Source organism: Chaetodon trifascialis, chromosome 14 (assembly GCF_039877785.1).
Source record: "Chaetodon trifascialis isolate fChaTrf1 chromosome 14, fChaTrf1.hap1, whole genome shotgun sequence".
NCBI lineage: Eukaryota > Metazoa > Chordata > Actinopteri > Chaetodontiformes > Chaetodontidae > Chaetodon > Chaetodon trifascialis.
In genome coordinates, this window is record NC_092069.1 from 22645958 (window position 1) to 22668870 (window position 22913).

The 22913-nt window shown below is 45.5% G+C and overlaps 1 protein-coding gene across 17 annotated transcripts in view; it reads right to left on the reverse strand.

Moving 5' to 3' along the window:
• The window catches only part of LOC139342750 (TRAF2 and NCK-interacting protein kinase-like), a 60831-nt gene that overhangs the window by 30689 nt on the left and 7229 nt on the right, over positions 1 to 22913 (reverse strand). For all 17 annotated transcript variants that reach the window (XM_070980020.1, XM_070980019.1, XM_070980015.1 and 14 more), the window contains exon 2: positions 17258 to 17323. In XM_070980020.1, the coding sequence (XP_070836121.1) occupies positions 17258 to 17323 (66 nt within the window). The remainder of the gene's footprint in view (positions 1 to 17257; positions 17324 to 22913) is intronic.

Below are 22913 nucleotides of genomic sequence, written 5' to 3' on the forward strand. Positions count from 1 at the left end.
AGAGGGAAAGGAGAGGGAGACAAAAAAAACAAAATGTAAGTGTCCTTGAAGGAGTTTTCTCAGAAAAATGCAGTGCATGCACAGATGTGTGTCGTAAACATGACTTCCCAAAGGTGATCCAGTCCAAGAAACGACAAACACAACATGTAGCCTCGAGTTTTTTAAGGCACAACTGAAGATATAAACACCCCAACACCGAAATACTAGATTATAAACTGCTATTGCTCCCAAACTGATCAACTATTTCTCTAAAACACAAAAAGTCCCTGATTGAATATTGAATCTTGATTGGGGAATAAAAGTTTGTGACTTTACAAGCTTATTTTTACATCAAACTTTTCAGTGATCTGAATAAACTTTATGTGGTCAAACATTATGGCGGCAAATCAAAGACGCGTCAAGCCCCGAAAATGCCAAACTGTAGACAAAAACACGGTTGAAAGATGGAGAAAGCACCAAACAAAGGCAGATACCCATCCAGACACTTGGCCGTGTTGTGTAATATTGAGGCTAGGCAGACGCCTGGGGGAGCCAGGAGGCGAGGAACCGGGAGATGGGAAGCTGGAGGGCGAATGGAAGGCCCAAGTGGTTCGTTTGCAACAGAGCATCTGTGGCCGCGATTAGCTAATGAAGCTAACAGGGCTACAGAAGCTAAAACCACTGACGGCTATTACTTCCACCTGTCTGGACTCAACTGATTAGCATGTTACAGTCTGGGCAGAGCAGCTTAGCAGCAGTGGCGCAAACAAACAAATACATACACACATTGCCAAGCGCACACACACACATACTCAAAACAAGGGCAGGACTGTTTTTCCTGGTGGAACTGTTATAAACCAGATGGCATTAATGGTCTGGCTCGAAAGCGCCTCCTGAGGGCTTTAATCGAAGGGCTGCTCTGACGACGAAAACAGCCAAAACAGAGGCTAGGAATGCGACAATAAGAACAGAAGCCCATCACGGCTGAAAGTTGGGGGTTTCAATAGCTTTGCGGTTCTCTTGCAGGAGTGATTTCACAGCAACAGCAGCATCTCTGCATCCCGCCACTGGCCATTAGTCACCCTCACACTCTCTCGGTTTAACAGATCAATCGTAGTCGCAGGCTCACCAAAACTCACTTTACTTGATGAATAGCTTGGGAGTTGGAGGTTATTCAATATAGTTATTAACTGCAAAATAATGTCGGCGGCTCAATAGCTTACTTTTCCTCAACACTTGCATTTCATGAAGTAGTCAGCGGTCAATATAATGATGATTAAATCTCCATTAGAGTCATAAGGTGATGCTTTTACTTCTACTGGGCGTCAAATTCTAAATAAATGCTGATTTAATGATTGAGTATTACATGTACATGAACCTTTTTAAACCTTTCTTTCATCCCGTGCTTCAAAGTCACCGCAGTTTGCGTTGAGTTGAGGAAGTAACGGCGCTCTGTGAGCCGTAAGCAGGAACAAAACTCTACACTTGGGTTCCCACAAGATGACTGGCAATATGTTAACATCAGCTGAGGTCCCTGAATGAGTGGAATTTAAAGCCATGAGTTAAATTTCTCATTAAACAGCTCCTCCGGAATTAAAAAACTTTTGAACTCGCTGATTTATTGCTGAAAGAAAGTTAGGGTTTTAATATGATAATTCATTGTGTCACAATCCGGCGCGGCACAATGCAAACTAAGCACCACTGGATGGTTGAACAGTGTGATCAGTCTCTCTTTTTCTCACACGCACACACACGTGCGCGCACGCACACACACACAGTGCAGATTCTGTGAGAGTAAAAGAGCTGGAAAGATTGAACAGGGATTTCTCATTAGGATCAGACTGCCCCAATTCCACGAGCACAAGGACCGGCTTTGTTGGAGAGCAACAAAGGAATTACAGCCACTTACAAACCAGAAACTGACACATACACTCACAGAGACGCGCACGCACAGAAAACGTAAAAAGATCGGCCTTTATTTCCGCTGCTCGCGCAGACAGAAGAACTCTTGCAAACACCCACACATGTGCACACAGAGACATGAAGCGATGATGGAGGGAGCCAGAGCGAGAGAGCGAGAACATGTCAAATAGATATCGGACACGGGCATCGTCGGAGCTGGATAAAGATTCATTACTCGGAGCCACCCGACAACCTCCCTCCATCCAGCAGTAATGACATCCAGCCTTATTAAATGACCAAGTGTGAAAGGAGCAACAGAAAGGAATTAGCACTGTCTGCTCATCTTCATCTCTCGCTTCTTCGTCCTCTCCCTGTTCATTTATTTGCAAATTAAAGACGGGGCGGGGTGGGTCTTGGTTATATGAATGTCAACTAAAATAGCATTTCCAAAGCAGTTAATGGGATAATGGGTGTGACAATGCTAATAAAACAATTCAAGGGGACAAAGATGAGAGAGTGCGGAGACCATCAGTCAATGAACTGTCTAATCGCCAGTTGTTTATCAAGATATAATGACAAATATTTGCAACAAAGCACAAAGCAATTTGAAGACGTTATCTTAAGCTCTGGGAACTCGTACAAAGGAAGGAAATAAACTCATTTACTTATTTGCTTTCTTGCCGGGAGTTTGATGAGAAGAACAATGCCACGCTCACATCTGTGTGGTAAGCATGGAGATGGAGCCAGGAGAAGGTTAGCCGAGCTTAGCATACAGACTAATAACAGGGCTAAACAGCTAGCCTGGGTTTTAATGCACAAAAATATGGCTGCTAGCACATGTTTAGCTCAATAATTAACACAAAACACTGTGGTCACTTAAGTCACTGTTGTTTGTCAAGAAACAGTAGCATGTAGGCTAACTCCAGCTAAAACCCCCGAAAACAAACAAATGATTGTTTCTACATGTCTGTTTGTGCACACATAAAAAAAGATGGTATGTGTTAATTAGTGAGCTTCAGAGTGAGCTTCTTTTAACATCGGACAGAACCAGCTTAGATAGCTCGCTGTTTCCCCCCCTGCTTCCAGTTTATGCTAAGCTAAGCTAACGTTATTGCTTCCTGACTCCGGCTCCACACTCAGTGCACAGATATGAGAGTGTCAACAGTCTTCTCATCAAACTCTGTGCGCGAAAGCAGATACACTGCAATAAGTGAATCTAAGTGAGATGAAATATCATAAATCAAAGTAACGTGCTTGTTTTTTGTATGAGATATCTGCTTATTAGGCAGTTTTTATGTTAGAGCGTTGCACAATCACCGGTTCTGAGTAACTTGAAACCAAAATTTCCAGAACTGTGAAGTTTGATCATCACTGACATGATTTTCTTTGTACCCAAACAAATGTCCTTGTTTCCAGTCTGTCCGCACTACTCACTTTTTAGTTTTTTTGCCCATTTAAAGTCAAAATTCTTGCATTTTGCTGCTTTTTTGTCCTGTTTTTGAGGGCTGGGTTTTTGCAGCGTAAGCACATTTCCTAAATTGCTGAACTGTTCATTTGATCGAAAATGAAAACATGTGTTTGCCGCAGCCCTGAAAATAAAAAATAAAGGGAAAAAAAGCTGATTTCACTCAGCATGAAAATAACTCTGTCATCTTTCTTTCTTTCTCGTCAGGATGACCCACGCTCTCCCCGATCCGTCCCATTCAGAGCGAGGAGCTTTGAGCCTCTCAGGCCTCTTCATCCCTTCCTCCACTCGTCTGTTGACTGCTTTGCCTCGCTGACCTAGATCTGCATTTTCTCCCTCTCTCACTCACTCTCCCTCTCTTATCCCTCTCTCTCTCATTATCTAACCCTCTTAACTTCTCACAATCTCCTCTTTATGCCTCTCATTATTCCTCCCGTCCTCCCCCTATGTCTTGCTTACTTTTCCGTCCCCTTGTATTTTCTGTCTCCGTGTCTCTCATGCCTCGCAGCTCAGACCAGCGGCCTGTGAAAAGCGGGTCCTGCGTGAACATGACTGAGCTGAACGCTAATGCCAGCAAAACAGCGCTGAGCTTTGAGCTCGACAAGCAAATGTGACACAAACCGAGGACTCCCTGCAACCCTTTCACTTTGCCTCTGCTAATGCATGTAGCGCCTTCTGCAAACCACAATGCACTGACATTGGCCCGCAGAGTAAAGACATACACTGAACAGTTGTGTGCACAAATGCTTTCAACTAATACTTACAGGGAGAACGATGTGCATTAACTTCAATCATCACAGTGACATTTCAAATTAGGTGTTGGAAATGATGTCCAATCCACCATTTCTTTCACATTTTTGACCAAATACGATAACATCTGTCACTCACACCCACAGACACGCCTCCACATCGGCAAGGGGCTGCGATGCCGCCAGGCCAGGTGTGTTTTACGTGATAACGGACCAAATTGACCACGTTTGTTGCGCTCGGATGGCCACGCTGGGATGGAGACGGCAAACCGATACCAAGCTGATCTCCAATCAGCCTTCAGGCGGCCGCATCATGGGGGAGTCATTACTTGGCGTCGTCCCTGCAGGTCAGTGTTTCTTGAACTGCTGTTGGGGGTTGGGATTCAAAATGGAGTGCAGGGCTTTTTCTGACGGGTTCGTGCTTCCATAAACCAGGATCATTTACACTCATTTGTTTTAAACGTGTCCGTCAGGGGACGGCTCCATTCGTTCAGCTGTTTATTTGTGAAGTCTCAAATGTTTCCCTGATTAAATCTGACATAAATCGGGGGAAATAATGCTTCTGTTTACTCCTTCCTAGCATTTTGTGATGACTGGAGATGTGATGATTACAGACCAACATGCAGAAAGTGGACACAATACCCCCAAACACCTGCAATTTAAATGAAACAGCCTTTTAATTGCCTGTTTATTCATTACTTTTCAATTAATATAGGGATCATTTGGTCAACAAAATGTCAGAAAATAATGAAAAATGCAATCTCAACGACTTACCCTCCCCAAATCAAATCTATTATCACATAAGACAAAGACAGCAGCAGTTTAAAATATTAATTACTTCTTATTATCTATTCATTCTAGAAATTGATTAACCATTTATTTAGTCAAGCCTATAAAAGATCTCAAACTGCTGCAAAATGCTCCTCACAACTCGCAAATACTGACGTCTAATGTGAGAAGGGTCAACATTAGGAAACTGAGGTCGTCCAGTGCTGATAAGACACCAATGACCATGTTTTACACGCTTTTATTCAGTCGGTATGGCCTTTTTCGACGGTCTATCTCCAGGTGTGAAAAATAAAATGACTCTGAGCCGGATTGCGAAGCTGCAGAAAGGTTATAGGAATCAGACAATCTGGTCTGCCTGAATTATTCAAGACACAAGCCCTGCAGAAAGCCCGTGCCATCCTTCTTTATGTTGATCGCCCACTGCACTCAGAGATCCAGACTCTTCCTCCAGGTACCAGTTTTAAGCATTAAAACAAACAGACAGAACAGCTATTTGCTCCTTAAACAGAGAGGCACGCACGCTTTGCTGCACTAATGCTTCACTTTAATGCATTTTACCCAAAACTGAAATATGTGTTTGACTATGTCTTCTTAACTTATCTAGCGTCCTATGAGCTTTCTGTTGCTGTGCTGCTCCTCACAGAGCTTGAACTCACATCCGAGTCAAAGGTGACGTCTGAATCATCCAGTTTTGTCCAACTGCTTTCCAAAATCCGACTGAATAGTCACTTATTAAAGCTGCTGGGGATTTCTTGTCTGCCCAAGCTCTGCGGACACAAAATCATATGATTCTTACGTATCTTAACTTCCTTATTGCACAGCGCTCAAACTGCTATCAATAGTAAAAACACACACTCATCTTGTTCAGCCCTTCCTCAACTTTGGAGCTGCTGTGTGCTGAAAAGTAACCGGCCGCTCATCATGCCGTGTGTGCGCTCACACCGCCGTAAAAGGCGGAGACGCAAAACGAGATTTTAGGTCCAATATTACGCCGCTATCTTGTCTCTCGTCTTGTCTGTCCCTGTCCGTGTGCACCGTGAGGGAGGTGTCAAACTGACACGAAGTGCACCTTCTCCAGCAATTATCATCAACACATAATTATGATTAATTGCACCAGCAAAACGAAAGCAAAATGCCAGTAAAGCACTGCAGAGTCCTCAGTGTGACGTGTGCGTTTGAGTGTGTGTGTGTGTTGGGGTGAAGAAGAGGAGGTTTTGTGCGTGTGTGTGTTGTAATGATTCTCTTTTATGACTCGTCTGCTGCTATATGGAGCCGAATGTTTAAGGGAACATGTGCACACACACACACAATTACCACAGGCTGCAGAGGGAAGCAGCTCTTCATCATTCTCAGCTTGCAGGCGAACCTGCCAGCCACTGCCTTAACCTGCTGGTGGATTTCATGATACCCAACGCACCTGTGTGTGTGTGTGTGTGTGTGTGTGCGTGTGCATGTGTGAATGTGAGCAACGCTTCTCCTGTGTGTGTAGTTTATTTGTTTGTGTGCACATCCCTGCCCTTGCCAAGTCAATTACACAGACCCCCCCCCTCGGACACATTTACTATGCAGGACACTTCCTGTCGTAGCCTAGCAACAGCCTTGGCTGGCCAGAGTACAGTGGGCACGACACTTAAACATACATACACAAATGCTCACACACACACAGCAACACAGGGGAGGGGACGGGGGGGGGGAATAAGAGACTGTTGTCCTGATATGGGAGAGTTGTTATTTAGAAGACGAGATGAGGTGAGGAAGGGAGGGAGAGGAGGAAGAGGTGATGGAGAAATGAGGGAGGGGAAGAGGAGTTGAGTGAGAGAGCTGAATTTCACAGTGCATCTGTCCTCAGTGTGCGCTCGCTGTGTGGCCAAGCTGCAAGGTCAAAAGAAACCATCCAAATTTCGCTTTGAACAACAGAGCGAGTGACAAAAATAGAGCCTCGTTTCATTTCGAGCCTCCGCATTAACCACCTTTAAACACCTACACCTTCTCTCTGCATGCTTTAGCTCATTAACTATAAACGTCCTTTTCAAAGCTAGGCCATATTAAGATTGATGTCCCACTCTCTAGGGAACCTTTGGTTTTTAATAATTTCACTAACATTCAATATCACCTTGCAGAGACTTCAAACTTTTTTGTTTTTTGGTCATCCATGTGATGCAGTTGCAGGTAAGACATATTTAATGACTTCTGCTACAACAGTTTCCGGGTGGAAACCCCGCTCTACCTGTTGGTGCGTTCAAGGATACTGTGACATCTGGCATTTCACAGGCGGCTGCCAAACACAGATCAAATGATGCTTTTCACAGCGCCGTGCTTGCTTATTATTTGTTATCTAGGCTTTCTTTTCTACTTGGATCACTTAATGCAATGCCTTTTTGCAGCCTTTTTGAAATATCCAGTGATGTAAAGGAAAGCACGCGATTTGATTCAGCATTAACACGGGCCTACTGAGGACAGACAGCACAAAAATCTAATGTCTGCATCAATTTTTTTGTCGATTCGGACTCATCAATGCTGTGCAACCTTGAGGTTCATCACCCGCATGTGTGCCCTGTTTGCAAAGGACACACGGCCGACGATACTGTACATACTAAAGCATATGAATGCACACACACACACTCACTGGGAACAGATTGCCAGATTGTGTTGCCAGCTCTTTGTAAAAAGGAAATGGGTCACACCATAATCCTAATCCGTGCTGTCATGGTAATCCACGCACGCACAAACACACAAACATACACACATATCAGCCAGAAAGTGAGTCGATGGCAGCTAGACTTGCTCCCCTTGCGTAGGGCCCGTCCGCATGGTAACAGCATCATAGGGAAAAGTGGGATGTGCCCCTGGGCTCTCGCTCCATACGTTTTCCTCTCTGTCTGTCTCTCTCTGGCAGGCAGGTCGTAGAGGGAGACTGCCCACTGCTGTCACACACACTCACACACACACCAAACTGCAGCTCAGCAGCGTTCGGGTTGAAGGATTTCAGACAATCAGTGTTTCAGCTTGTACCCTCCTATCAACACCCACCGGTCCAAGTCTGAAGCCTCCCAATCCCAGCATGCTCAGCTGCAGCTGATGCGGAATTAAAGCTACTTTCCGGCTAACAAACGGCGCAAACACAGTTCTGCCCGAAGGAGCCCAAAGAAATAAGGGGGCAATACTCGCAGACACACCTCATTGCGGTTCAAACACCTGCAATCATTCCGCATTCGCACGTGCTCGCACACACACCAACACACACGCACGTACGCATGCACGCTGTTGTGGAATCACTGAGGCAGTAAATAAAAGTGACAAAGGCCTCCATTCCAATCTACTTCTGCACTGGCCAGGAAATATAGAAGCACCCCGAGGCTGCGCTCACACTCACACAGGAGAGAGGAGAGACAGATCGAGACGGGAGGAGATTTAAAAGGAGAGAAGATGAAACTGGAGCCAGTGGAGGTGCTGGGAACATATACAAGCGGAGAGATTGTGGTAGTAAAGAAGGAGAGGTGGAGGAGAGAAAGAAAGATGAGAGGAGGAAAGATGGGAGCAATGATCTGTAGAATAGTCCAGAGGGCTTTATTGACAGGTTTGCAGAAAGGAGAACTGTGCGACAGACAGACAGACAGCGAGTGTTGATTTCACTCTGAATGAACTGCTGTTATCGGCTAAAGCTCGCTGAAATAATCTATCAGCAGTCTGAAATGTAGCTGCTCATTAACCTGCCCGCTCACAGTACAACAAGCTAATTAACAAGCCGGTGGACGCACAAACGTATGAGAAACAGACTAATCTGGGGTCGGGGAGAGGATTTGGCGCAGCGCTAAATAATCACAAACGCAGCCACATAAAACGGTTTAAGTCTGCAAACAGGCAAATACGCAGATTTGATCACAAGCGTCTAAAGCACATCTGTCACTCCCTGTGGTGGTGCCACGGCGCTTGAAGATGAGGAGACGGGGGGCATGCACAAAGCCACCATCAAGAAATACGATTTAACATAATGTAATATACACAAAGAGGATCTGCGGCGCTGTGTGTGCACGTGTTTGTGTGCGTGTGCAGGTCAGAAAACAGTAAAAGCTCGTCCTCGTCATAAACCATCCTTTGATGTGATGGAGGTAAATCAGCCCTAACAGGATAACCACTCGCTGGATGAACATGTGTGTGTCCCCGCAGTTTATTTATGGCAGGCATTTGAGGCTGACCCAGATTAACTCTCATATAAACAGATGTACTGCGCACTAATGTTGCTTTTCAGCTTGATGCCGTTGATCTAAACAGCTGTGTGAGCCCCCCCCCCAAACTGTTGACTCAAGGCTGTCACAAGAGCATGCCCACATTACCTCACTGTGTCACTATAAGGCATTTCCACAGGTTCACTCACTGATGCACTCACTGGCTAATTCACTCTGTTAGTCACTGACCTGCCCACTCATCCACTCGTCTCTCCTTTCAAATCACACTGCAGAAACGTCTTCAGAGAGAGAGACAACATCTGCAGAAGGAGCAGACCAACACGCAGCTGGAGAGGGCATGAGTGAGGGAACGCTACAGAGGAGGAGGAGGGTTGCCGCGAAGAGGGAAAGCGGCAGGTTCAGCACATCGGCATCACGCTCCGCTGCCTCTGGAGGTCAAACGAAACAGCCGAGCTGATTTACTGTACAGGCTGGAGGTGAGGGAAGGAAACAGCTGAAGAAGAAGGTCAGAAAAGATGAAGAGATGGAGATGTAGGAGAGCAGGGATGGAAAAATCAGAAGGTAAAGGCTGCGGAATAAATCATTAATAAGAGAAAGGAGAGGACAGAGGGATAATAGGACCAGATTCAGCTTATTGACTTGACTATTGATGAGCTGTGTTTCCCGCTGTGGGGTAAAAAACCTCGGTTAAACAGCTCTTTACAGTGCGCGCTATCAATTAAAGCTAGAAGATCTGACGGGAAAACATACAGCAGAGAGAGAGAAAGAAAGACAAAGAGAGTGAGAGATCGTTATTGACATCAGGCATGGCTAATTGACCCTGGTCTGGGCGGCAGGAGTGCATTGTGGGTAAGTGGGGCGTGTGGCCTTGGGGAAGACAGAGAGTGTATGTAGGCTAATGAACACACTGCCAGGTGTGTGTGTGTATGCGTCGCTGCACGTGGGCGGAACGAGCACATCTGCTGTTCCCACGGTAACAAGCAACATTCACCTCAGTCACGGTTCACAGTTCATTCATAAGGACTCAGGAGATTGAAGCGTGGCTGTCTGCGTGTGCGTGAGCAAGCGCATGCAGACAAACAACAGAAACGCAGCAGTGGAGAGAGGCAATGACACGGTGTCACACAGCCAACAACTGCCTGGTGCCTGCACACCAGGACCGTGTGCTGCATAAGACCAGGCCTGTCCCCACATTACATAATCGCCTGATTATGTCTGATTGATCGTTTGAGCTGACCGCGATCATTTGCATAATCGTTAGAATAGTTTCCATTCGCATGTATAAACACAAGTAAACAGTGAATTCGGTGTGTTTCCATCAGCTGGTTGAGTCCAATAAACTTCATAATGCCCATAAGGCAAAAAGAAGAGGAATTTTATTTTTATTTTACAATATTCAATGCAATAAATGGCTCTTCTTCTTTATACGGCGTATGTGTGGGTTAGGTTTAAGCTACAATAGTGACATGAAATCAACAGCAATTATTCATGACAATTAATCGTCAAACTGACATGTCATGATCATACGGCAACTAGCAAACAAATGGATCCACTTATTGTACACGCAGACAAACCATAAGTGCACCTTAAAGCCTGCAGAAGCTCCCAGCTGAGATCCCCTGGCAGCATTCCCATTAGCGCTAATGCTACACAACATTTTTTATTCATTTACATATGTCAGCCCCTTATCACGCTAACTGCAATCCACTGATACAGCACACATTACTAACCTACATTTTCTATGGGAGCCTGCGAATGAGTAATGCTCTCCCCTTGTGCAGAAAGTAGCAGTGCTGTTGCCAACAGACCCAAATTACAGCTTTCTGATTAATGTTTATATGGAACGTAAAAGCGATGGCACAAAAACCGTATGTGGCTCAGTGGAGCAGAAGTGAACGTCTAACTGCGCTGTTAGCAAATGATCATCTTCCGTCCAAGTTTCAGGCCTCTAATCATTTCCTAAAGCGTAAAATAACTTGACAATATGATAGTTGTGAGCCTGTTGCATCTAAACCAAGTCCATTTTTACTTCACTACAGCCTGCACTACATCTACTACAACAGTCCTGCGATAAATCCCTCATAAAGCTTCTGATGTTCAGTTTTTTAAACAGTTTCAGAGAGGTGCTGATCCACCCTCATGATCATTTTAGTGTCTGCAGTTTGCACTGCCGTTGAACTGTATTGCATTACGCTGGCAGGTGTTCCTACGACTTTGTGTACCTCATTTATATCAATGAGAGAGGCTTAAATACACAAACACCTCTTTGAAGGAAGGATTTATTGCAGGGCTGTTGCATTAGACTGGAGTAGTTTGTAGTTATATCTAATAATCTGGCAACTGAGTGTATCTGACAGTATATTTTATCACCCACTACTAGGCAGCTCTGTGTTGGAAGGATTTAGCAATCACTAAATCATCAAGAGTGACAGAGTGACTGATGCAGGACTAGTGCCTTCCAAAAAAATTGGGACGCCATGTAAAATGTAAATAAAGCAGAATGCAATCACTTACAAATGAGCTGTGTTTACTGACAACAAGTGCCCCTGAGCCCGTGTAGTGATCTGCTTCATCCAATCATGTGTTCACAAAGTGGTGAATCTCGCTCCATCCTCGCTCGTGAACAACTGAGCCTTTCCTGGATGTCCCTTTCATACCCAATCATGATACTGTCACCTGTTACCAATCAACCTGTTTACCTGTGGATCAGGTGTTTTTGGGTGTTCCACATCTTTCCCAGTCAACTTTGGTCATAAAAAATAAAATAAAAACAAATATTATGTGCAGATAATATAAGAAATAACAATATTCAGTTCGAAAAGTAACACCACGACTGGTGAGTTACTATAGCAGAATGATCTGTGGCTACTTTCAAAGAGATGCACACTGTACATGCCGCCTTGTTTGATCTCCTTTCCTGCTGAGAAACACTAGCTGGAGGAGTTCAGAATATCAAACAACGAGGAAGAAATGACGTCACTCCGTCTGCCATCCTGTTCCTGAGTCTCTCGTGTCGAGGTTTCACACTTCATGCTGCTTCTCACATGTGTGTGTGAGGCAGAGGAGTGGCTGTGGAGGGCATGCAGAGAGTAAAATCTCCCACAGTCCTTTGCAGAGTGACTTCAAGCAGATAAGGAAGGTAAAAAAAACAACTTTGAAGTTTTATGTGGTTCTTAAGAGGGCAGAGGGAGGAGGAGGAGGAGGGAGAAGGAGGAGGAGGAGGAGAAGAGGTGGGCCGGAGTGTAAAAGAGGAAGGGGCATTGCAGGTGAAAACGATAAAGAGACATAGACACACTAAGAGAGCGAGAGAAAGCTACAGTGTGATTGGCTAACAAGAAGCCTTTCTAACCTACATCCCATCCATTTGTTTACATTCTCAGACCCTGGGTGCCACGGCAACAAGACTATCAGCCAATGAGTGTGATGACAACACCTGCCTCCGTTTTGTGTTTTCTGGTCTCACGTGTTCATCAGAAATCCACGATAAGAAGAAAACCTTCAGGACCATACACACATGCATATACACACTCACACACACACACACCTGGCTACATGAAACAAACATACAGAGTGACATGTGGTCACCACATACATGCTGCCTTGTTCACACACACTGGTTTATACACAGACACACCACTGCAGTAAATGGAAACCACACAGCTGCTCTTTGCACAGAGTCGCTGTCACAGTAGGTGAGCATATAAAAGCCCACACGGCTCAGGTCCCCAGCCGTCGCGTGGTTTGTTTATGTGTGTGTGTGTGTGCGTGTGTGTGTGTGTGTGCATGAGAGAGAGTGACTGGTGAATATTTAAAGAGTGTGTGGAGCACTTTGCCTGAGGAGGAGCAGAGTGGATGTGTACTGTCATCAGAAAGGAAAAGATTGGTCGCCTCCTCTGCTGCTCCTGCGCTGCATGGCGACAGCAGAGTCATGGAGAGAAAAGCATGTGCATGTGAAAACATCCGCGCACACACAAACCCACACAAACACAGGATGTTTTGTTACTGTCAGAGCCGAGGAGACGGTCGATGAGACGGCGGGCTGAATGTGTCATCGATGGCTCGTCTGTGCATGCGTGCGTCTGTGTTCTCGTGACCGAGATATGATTAGTTGCCCTCTCAAGTCGTCCTTGCATCCATCGGGGAGAAAAATGTCTCCTCCCGCGGGAATGACGAGGAGCTGTGATTAATCAATTAGCCGATCAATAAGTCTGTCGGTCAATAAGTCGTCCTATCGGTCAGTCAGGGAGTGATTTGGCCAACAGATGGCCAGGGACGGTCCCCGTGCCCGCCCAGTGCCGTGGCAAGGAGCTCAATTCGGAGAACTGCAATTCCCATAAGCCCCATCAAATATTCACAGGCATCAGAAGCAAAGAGAGAAGGGGGAGACAGTAAAGAAACAGAAGCATGATAACATAAAAGAGAGAGTGAGCAGGGGAGGGAGGGAGGGCTGGAGGGATGAGAGCAGAGGAGGGAGACGTGGCAAGATAAAGGAAGGAAATACCAATGAGGGAGATGGAGAGAGGGATGATGAGAAAGAGAGTTCCAACAGCTGGAGAGAAAGAGCGAGAGAGCTAAAGGAGGAAGCAGAGAGAGAGAGAGAGAGAGAGAGAGAATGTGTTTAATTATTCAGCATTACCCATGTTCTCTATTTATGGTCCTTTCAGAGCAGCCAGTAGAAACTATATATACTCATACTGTAGGCACAGGCTGCTCCCTTAAGTACAGCTCACCAGGGAAGTTTCAACCCAAAAAACAGGGGAAACAAGAAGAAAAACGTGATTACATATTGATAAGAGCGATGCGCAGAAGCGAGGGGTGAAGAAGCGGGGGTGGGGGGGGGGGGGGGGGGGGGTGAACAGACAGAGGAGGAAAACCGAGGAAACAGAGCCGCCATGGAGACGTAAGATGAGAAACGGAGACAGAGGGAGAAGCTAAAATTATCTTTTTCGCCGCGGCTACTCGTCTATCACTGTTCTCCTCTCGGCCACACTGTTTTTCGCTGACGGGGAAGCTGCAGCCGAAAAAACAACAACCTGCAACAACTTCTCGAGGCTTTTTTTTTTTTAATTGAGATTTTGGGTGTGCGTGAGAGGGAAGAAGAGAAGGATGGAGAGAGAGAGAGAGAGAGAGAGAGAGAGAGAGATGAGAGAGCACTGAGGAGCAGATCTGTATCATTTAACTAGATGGGGTAATGGAATAGTTGATAAACCTGTTATCTCTTGCTCACAGACACACATAAATGCAGCGACGTGGCACATTACTGTCCCTGTATCACCAATAACATAAAACACCGTGCTTGCATTATTATCACACACACGCGTACAGGGATGCATGCATGGGTACACATGTGTACCTCTAGCTTCATTACATACAGCACACCCAGTGAAAACTGCTGCAGCAGAACGCAGTGGATTCGTTTCGAGTCCCATTTTTGCTGCAGGAAAAAATATCTGCTTTGCAAAAAGGTTAAAAATGACATATATTTATGCTAAAACAAAGTTTTACATCTCCAAATTGTCAACTGCTTGGGACATTTAGTTTTCAGGCTTTACCTGATGCATTTTTCACTCCATCCAACGGGCTTATTAAAGTTTTAATAAGCCCAAAGGTAGCCTAAATTTGTCCATCCACAGGCATGAATAATTCAGTTTCAGCAGAATGAAAAACAGCAATTTTGGAGTTAGAATGATTTCATCCTGCAACGCTGATACGAGCTATTAATCTGCATAAATTTCACAATAAAATTATACAAGAACAAAATAAAAGATGGCCTGGGCAGAGGAGCTGCCGAGTGATTCGCATTTTTTATTTTTTTTTTAAACTTCTGCAGCCAACGCTGGTGTGAAAGAAAATATCAAGGCACAACTTGTTGGCTTGCAGTCTATGATCACAGATACATCAGAGCAAAACTGGCCCCGGGCCACTGAGCAAATGGAATTTATTTTTGGAATCAAAACGAGAAGTTAAAATCATGTTTACAGCCAGCCTGACTCCAATCTTTATATCTGAGCAAAAAATCCTCCTGTGTTCACTCCGCAGCAGCCTGACAAGCATTCATTGATCCAAGCTGGGGGTACTGCAGTCCAGAGCTGTACACAGGATGGTATTCTTATGTGGTATATTTCTGATATTTCTAAAAATGGCTCAGACGGAACCGGAGCAATTCCAGCTCACTAATACCAACCCAGCTGAAGGTCAATTTATCATCTCAGTGACTCAGAGATTCACCTGCTCGCAAGATGTTGATCCTCTTCAGGCAGCTTGCCTATAGACGAGGGACCTCAAGCGCATGAGGAATTTAAAATAGATGGCGTTTTTGCTCAAGTGACTCCAGCTCCTTATCTGTGCATATGAGTCCAATCTTTTCCAGTTTACTCCTGAGTCTATTTCTGCAGCGCTGAAGGGGCGATACAGCTCAAAGCAGCTGTAGCGTGTTGTATTTTCACTTCTGCACTAATCGTTTGCATTGAAGATTTCTATTAGAGCTGCAGCTATTCATTGGTTCATTGATTATATAATATACATATAGCTATACATGACGCTCTCTAACTGCTTGTTTCATCTGAACAACCAAAAACCCAAAGACATTTGGTTTCCTATAAGACAAAAAGACACCAAATCCTAACAACCAACATGGAGGAATGTTAAGCATTTTTCCTTAATTTTTCCGCTTAATTCTCTGTCAATCATTTCAACAGTTTTATTTTCTAGTTTACACCAATGGAGTTTTGAATGCGTGAACACATCTTTATAATGGGTCTGTGGGAGGAAGCCAGAGTGCCCGGAGAGAACCCACACATGCACGGGAAGAACATGCAGACCCGGGGAACGAACCAGGCGACCTTCTCGCTGTGAGGCACGCACACTACCTGCTGCGCCACTGTGCCGCCAACTTTAAGAATGAATAGTACAAATATGTGCCGAATATAAAGAACTTTGGCTTTAAAAACTCACTGCACACATTCAAAAGCTCACAGGTGCACACAAGAAAAAATTTTTATATCTGTTAACCAACAGCAGTAAGAGAATCAGCTGGGTATAACTGAGTATTAAACCCTGCGTGACACCCAATCACAGAGCAGCGTGGATCAGCTGTATGGGCTGCACACCCAACAGGCCGGTGCTGCTGCCATAGGCGCGCTGTGGCTCGGTAACGTATAGGAACAGACTGGCTGAATGTCAGCCAGTAAATGAGCCGTGACTTTCACCAAGACAGCAGAGTCAGCAATAAATGGATACACATAACTCTCCTTCTCCATTCCTGTTGTGTTTTTTTCCTCCCCTCTGTCCACACACGTGCACACACACATGCACACACGCACACGTGAAGATGTCAGATTATTCCTAGAAGCGTGGCGAAGCATGCCCGACCTCTGCCTGACCTCTCATCTGGCCAAATCAGCTCCAAGAACAGCTCCTCTCCATCACCACCTCACCTTGACTCTCTGCTCCATTAGACACACTCTCCAACACACACACACACACACACACACACACACACACACACACACACACACACACACACACACACACTAACTACAGGCTCTCACAGGGCTTCACTTGTCCATGCCTTGGCATATTTGCACAAACACATGTTTACTCCAGCCAGAGGTGTCACAGGCTGGTGCCACATCCTGCAGGGCGGCAGGATGAAGCAGCAGAATCAGGAAAAGGAAGCGAGGACGGAGGGAGGAGGAAGTTCAGACGGTGACATGGACCGAGAGATAGTGTTCGAACGACAGCGGGAAACAGCTGAGCCCAACTGACGGCAAAAACCTTAAACCACAGATATGTCACAACGTCAGACCGACTGAGCGCATGCACTTCCTGTGTCGCCGAGAAACGCTTCCTCCTGAAATGCCTAACTCAGAAGGGGACAAGCAGAGAAAGAAACACAAATGCAGCAGGGAAGGAGAGAGAAAACCAAGAAAAGGGGGAAAGGAAAATCTCCTAAAAGCACTTTAATGTGCCCCAGTTTCTTCCTCTTTTACATTCGCTCCATTTCTCCTCAGCTCGTGCGCTGCTTTTATCTCTCCTCGTCTCTCTTTCCTTCAGTCACAGTGCACATTTCTATTCTTTATTCCTTACAGGCTCCTTGGAAAGAATAAACAAAAGCTGATAAGATAGTGGAGCGTGCTACCAGAAAGATAGACTAATGTCTACGTCTTCTGATGTGTGTATCTTACCTTGTACACCTGCCCATAGGTGCCATTTCCCACCAGCTCAACCAGCTCAAAGATGCCAGCAGGATCCTGCAGAGACAAAGGGAACATAGAGGGATTATTAGGATGAATTCGGACTAATACAAGGATTATTCATACATTTGTCTCAAAATAATGTGTTTGGATTTTAATGCAACCAGGTACAGCGAATGGGATTTAGACAGTAACAGTATGTATGACAGAGCACGCCATGCTTTCATGGAGCTAGCGGGTCGTGATGTCGGTCCATTGCTTCGCTTTAGGCTGAAAAATTTCCACTATTGGATGGATTTCCAAGAAATGTTGGTCAGGCATTCATGGTCCCCAGAAGATGCATCCTAATGACTTTGGTGAGCCATGAGTTCCCTCTAGCACCACCAGGAGGTTGGCAAACTAGATGACTTTGTCGTGGCTCACCGATTACCAGCATCATGGCCAATCGTGAACTACAAACGATAGGATTTGGCTCGAAGCGTCTAAGCTAACAGAGCTGCTAGCATGGCTGCAGACTCTTAGCCCTGTTCTCCATATTATAACAGCTACTACTTGCTTTTTTAACAATGGCGTGAGCTGAACCTCTAACCCAGGCAGAGCTCACGTCTTCCACTAACAACTGAGCTCTCCGGGTGTTGATACATCGGCCTGAAATGCACCACTGGATTGTTTTAGGCTCGCGTCCAGACAAGCTAATAATTTAAGCCCACAGTCGCTAGGTTGCCAGCACGGAACTCGACGCATCTGTGACAAGGAGCAACTCGAACAGAGCGTAAAACCCACTGACCCCTGCACACACACACATACATAAACGGACACACACACACCTCCCCCTTCCTCTGTGCCGCGTGTTGCTACGGCATTCCAACAATAGCTGGTATTCACCCACCCTCTCCTCGCTCCTCTCTCTTTCACACTCCCTCTGCTCCACCAGCTTCCAGCCGAAGTCCATCTATGTCTCTCTCTTCCCCCTTTATCTACATGCTCTCTCCCTCTCCTTCATTCCTGACAGAGTCCAGGACAAGCTCCTTCTTTCCAACGCTCTTCTCATTCCAGCCGAGTCCCAGAAACACTGAGGCCCTTTTTACCAGCTTTGCTTATGTCTCCTTTCTCCCCATGTATCCTTCTCGCTATTAAAAAGCTTTGTAGATGTTACAGACCATCATTCTTTCTGCATCACTCTTAACTGTCTTTAACTTTGTTCCTCATTCTTCCTGCCAGAGGTGCCTGTGGAGATGTCACAGCAAGTGACGGGCCCATATTATTATCAACAATCCGACACTGTAAGTGGCCTATAACACAATCAGCTGTGAGGTTTTTGCAGGGTGTTGTGGCTCTGACGCTTGCAGTTCTCACTATAAAATGCTTGTAATGTGGATTCCCTTGAACTTACAGCCGATTCTACTGGGTCAGCTAAAAATACACCACTATCCAAAGTCAGTTCTGTCATTTCTCGTCCTTTTTTCTTTCCCTTTTCAAAAAACGGCTCTACAGTATCATCTTGGGACAAGCCAAAGAAGATGCTTAAAAATAAGATCTTCTACTGGGGGGGGGGGGGGGGGGGGGGACGCTTGAGGCTTATTTCGTTGCTGATTCACCAGAATAAACTGCGGTATTGTGTTGATCTGCGCTGGGACTCATCTAAAGCCGGAGAACAGACGATATTACACGATATCCACTTTCCACAGACAATTCCCCTCTCAATAAAGCATCCTTTGATTTCCGTTCTGAAAGGCCACACATGCACTCCATTTCCATTCCCCGGCTCTCTGCTCTAACCTCGTCGCTTCTTCTCTCCCGCAGCTTTTCGTCGTTGCATTCTCTTTCTGCGCCTCTCTTTCATGCCATCTCTGTGAATTTTCAATCGCACTTTCAGCTAACTGTGCCGGCGTAACACGCAGGTCGATGGGTGCCGCTTCAGCACACCGAGAAGGAAATGACACAGAGATCGTGGCCAAATGAAGAAGCAAAACTTTGCAAGTGCGTTTTGGGGAGCTACAGTATGAAACTGTGCACAGGCTCAAGGTGTCTGCACGCCTTCACTTTCTCTCTTTCATCTGCTCTCTCTCAGTTTCCCATCCCTCTGTTTCCCCGGTTTCTCCCTCTCTTTCCCTCCCTCGTTCTGTCTCTATATGTTTGTTTCTGCGGGTCTCAGCAGACCTGTCAACCTGTCAGCGGTTTCTGAAGACGGGGCCTTGTGCTTTTCTTGCTCTCTCGTTCCTTTTCCTGTCGTTCTTTTTCACCCTTCGCTCTCTGTTGTGTGCAGCAGACACACATGCACTTGCCCTCACACACAAACGCACGCAAACGCAGACAAACTCATTCTCTCACACTCTGTCTCAAGTACATCCTCCCGCTGTCTCGCTCTCTCACACTCACACACACTCACACACACTGTGCCAAAAGCACACTCCCACACAAGGGCTAGTGTTCAAATGTTCTAACGAGTATGAGTGGGCACAAAATGAAGAGTGTGTGTCTCGCTAGATGCATGTGTATGGGCGAGAAAGAGAGTCAGAGAGAGACTGCGAGCTTCTTTCAACAGTGCAGACAGCAACGTTCCGCGAGCACTGCGACTCTTCGCCTTGCTATCAGCTTATGCAGGTAGAGTTTTCCACCCCACACTTCCTTTTTCACTCTGCGAGTGTGTGTTTGTGTTTGGCAGCCGTGTGCATTAACTCTCACAGCTGCATACAAAGTTCTGACAGCAACTCCCAAGACACATCGCAGGATGCACTCTGCCTCTCTTTCTGTTTTTGCAGAAACATTCAGATAATTTCATGCAAACACACGTGCTGTTATTTCATATGCATGTAAGCACCGCGAGCTTTGGAAGACACATGATGCAGGCATGCATGTGGAGCCTCTCCTCCGTGTAAAATATACAGAATGAGTGCCGTGGCTAGAAAAACAGAGCGTTTTTGCTGCTCCAGTTCATACATATCCTTAGGCTCCCTGATAAAAATATAGCACGATATCATTCATATTTTATAGGCCACTTGCAGAATGAGCTCTCAGTGTGAGGCGGGCTTTGTCAGTGTGTCTGCATGTGTGTGTGTGTGTGTGTGTGTGTGTGTGTGTGCCATGAGGATGCATCCTCAGGAAGTTTTCACCGGGGTGGCCACCAGGGTCACTGAAAATCTCGGGGAGGGTCGGAGTGTGATGCAGGGACAGACGGTCAAAAGCAGCTGGCTGGCTACATGTGATTTCCTTTGACATGAGCCATAATGAAAACTATACATTATTGATTTCATTGAATAATATCCAATGCAAAATTTGAGATTGAAGTATATCATGCATACGTGACTCACTAAGAGTCAGCAGTTGCACCAGGCCCCTCCTGGCCACCCTTTGTTGGTGCCATCAGTGCAAGTCATTGTTTAGAGCGCCCGATGACTGGAGCAATTTTTACCCCTTCCCCTTTCCTCATTTTGTGTTCCTTTTGAGCGTTTGCCAGCGTCACATGACTGCCACATGACCTCACTGGTGGCTGATGAATCACGGTGTGTGTGTTTGTGTGTGTGTGTGTGTCTGCAACCAGCTGCTGAAGAAGGCACTAAATATACTGTAACATGCACAGAAAAGTGCTGAGGGCAGTCAGAATGAGGTTGAAATGCAATGTAAAAACACACACACGCATCATTTCTCCAGATTTAACCTCGATGACTTTATCCACCACTTTTTGAAATTACTCTTTCACAGCACACCAGGTGGGTGAGAACCCACAAAGGACTTGACTTCTTTCCATTTCTCTGACATGTTTTTAAAGAAAAGTTTGACTTGCAAGGCTTTCACGCAACAATAGCAGCTGATATGTTTATTATAGGCGTCTTTAAGATAGGACACGGTTTAACCTCACTCACCGCTTATCTAGAAGTCAGAGGAAGAGCAATGCTATTATGCTACGGCAGCATTCAGTGCAACACTGACAGTCTGACATTCATTGGTCATAGATGGCTCATCTCCTTTTAATATTTTGCACATTTCACACTCAACAAGCTAAACCTTTTCTACTCTCATCCACAGATAAAAAGTCTGTTTTGGACCTCATAATTCTGCCTCCGTCCTCTCCTGCTTACCCCTTTGCCATTTCTTCTTAACATCGAATGCTTTTGGGCAACAGCAGGATTAACTTTGGGCACAAGGACACCGAAATGGATGCAGCACTGGATCCACTCTTTTCTTTGAACAGGGGATATTGGTCCATGAGCAGTGCAGGCCATTAGAAATAATGGGTTTTAGAGTGCAGGGCTGCAGCTCTTGTGAAAGCCACTTTATAACACGTGTGAGGACTTTTAGGGACTGCATTCATTCTTCCACTCCTCCACCTAACCTTAATCCTCTCCGCTACATTCCTAACCTTAACTCTTACCTGACCAAAAGCTAATCCTACATTTGACCTTAACTGTAAAACAAATGACTTGCAATCCATCCATCAGCAAAGCCACGCCGGGTGTTGATAAGGGATGCAATTAACGGGATGCATACGCAAGAATGTCTGGTCAAAGTTTCCTTAACAAACTGGCCGGCAGCTGCTGAGAGGGAAACATTTGTGGGTCATTAATCGGAAGTGTGACTGATCACCATCTACAACAATGGCTCTAATGGCTATCTGCGGATAGCTCTTTCTCTAATCCTATGATTGTGCTGCTGGTCTGTTTGACCCATTTAAGCTGTGAGTCACTGAAAAGCGGTTTTATTTCATGAAATTGAATGGAGTAAAATGGAAAGCACATGATCCTCTATGTGACCCGACAAACGTTGGCGACGAAGGCTCCTGACTTGAAACACACACACACATCTCTGATGCCGGGATAAAATAATGTTAGCTTAAATCAGAGCGAGCTGAATTCCTTTGAACTGACGAGTAAAGTAATTACTTGTTGACTGAGGAAGCTGAGCAATTCATGTTAATTATTAATCCACTGCCGCTTGCCAAATTCTGAAGAGCACTACAGACGCTCCTCCTCTCTCCGTTTCTGTTTTGTTGTCTCTGGCAACTTTCAGACTGACATCTGTACTTTGTGTGTCTGTGTGTGTGTGTGTGTGTGTGTGTGTGTGTGTGTGTGTGTGTGTGTGACTGCAGGGCAAACACTTAAAATTGAGTAAACAAACCACAAGTGTTACCCAATGAACGGTTTCTCATCTGAAGCACTTTGTGCTTTCACATCAGGTCTGTTAATCTCAACGTCTGCTTCTGTCAGCCACATGGACTTGAATTATGAAAACAATACAAATGCTACTGAGTGTGAAGAGAGAGTCGAGGGATACTTGAGAGCTGGCCGTAACCTGCAGATCAGAGGAGGATTTATTACCAGACGCGTGACGTTTATCTGAGACCTTGGCATGTGACGTCTATCGGTTATGGTTCTGCTTATCAGTTTAAGATTCCATCCACATCCATCACACAGACAAACACCCAAACGCACAGTCCAACAATATCAACATGTGACACGTGGATTAGCAGGAAATAAAATATAAGACAGATGGAGGAAAGTATGTGCGTGAGCAGATTTCAGGAGAGCGAAACACCAGCAGTGCAAGACGTGAATATTAGACTTATCAGTGCAGAAATCTAATGTGCGAGGTTGTATTTACACGATGGCACGACTCAAAGCGATAAACTTCAATGTCAACACAAACCGGC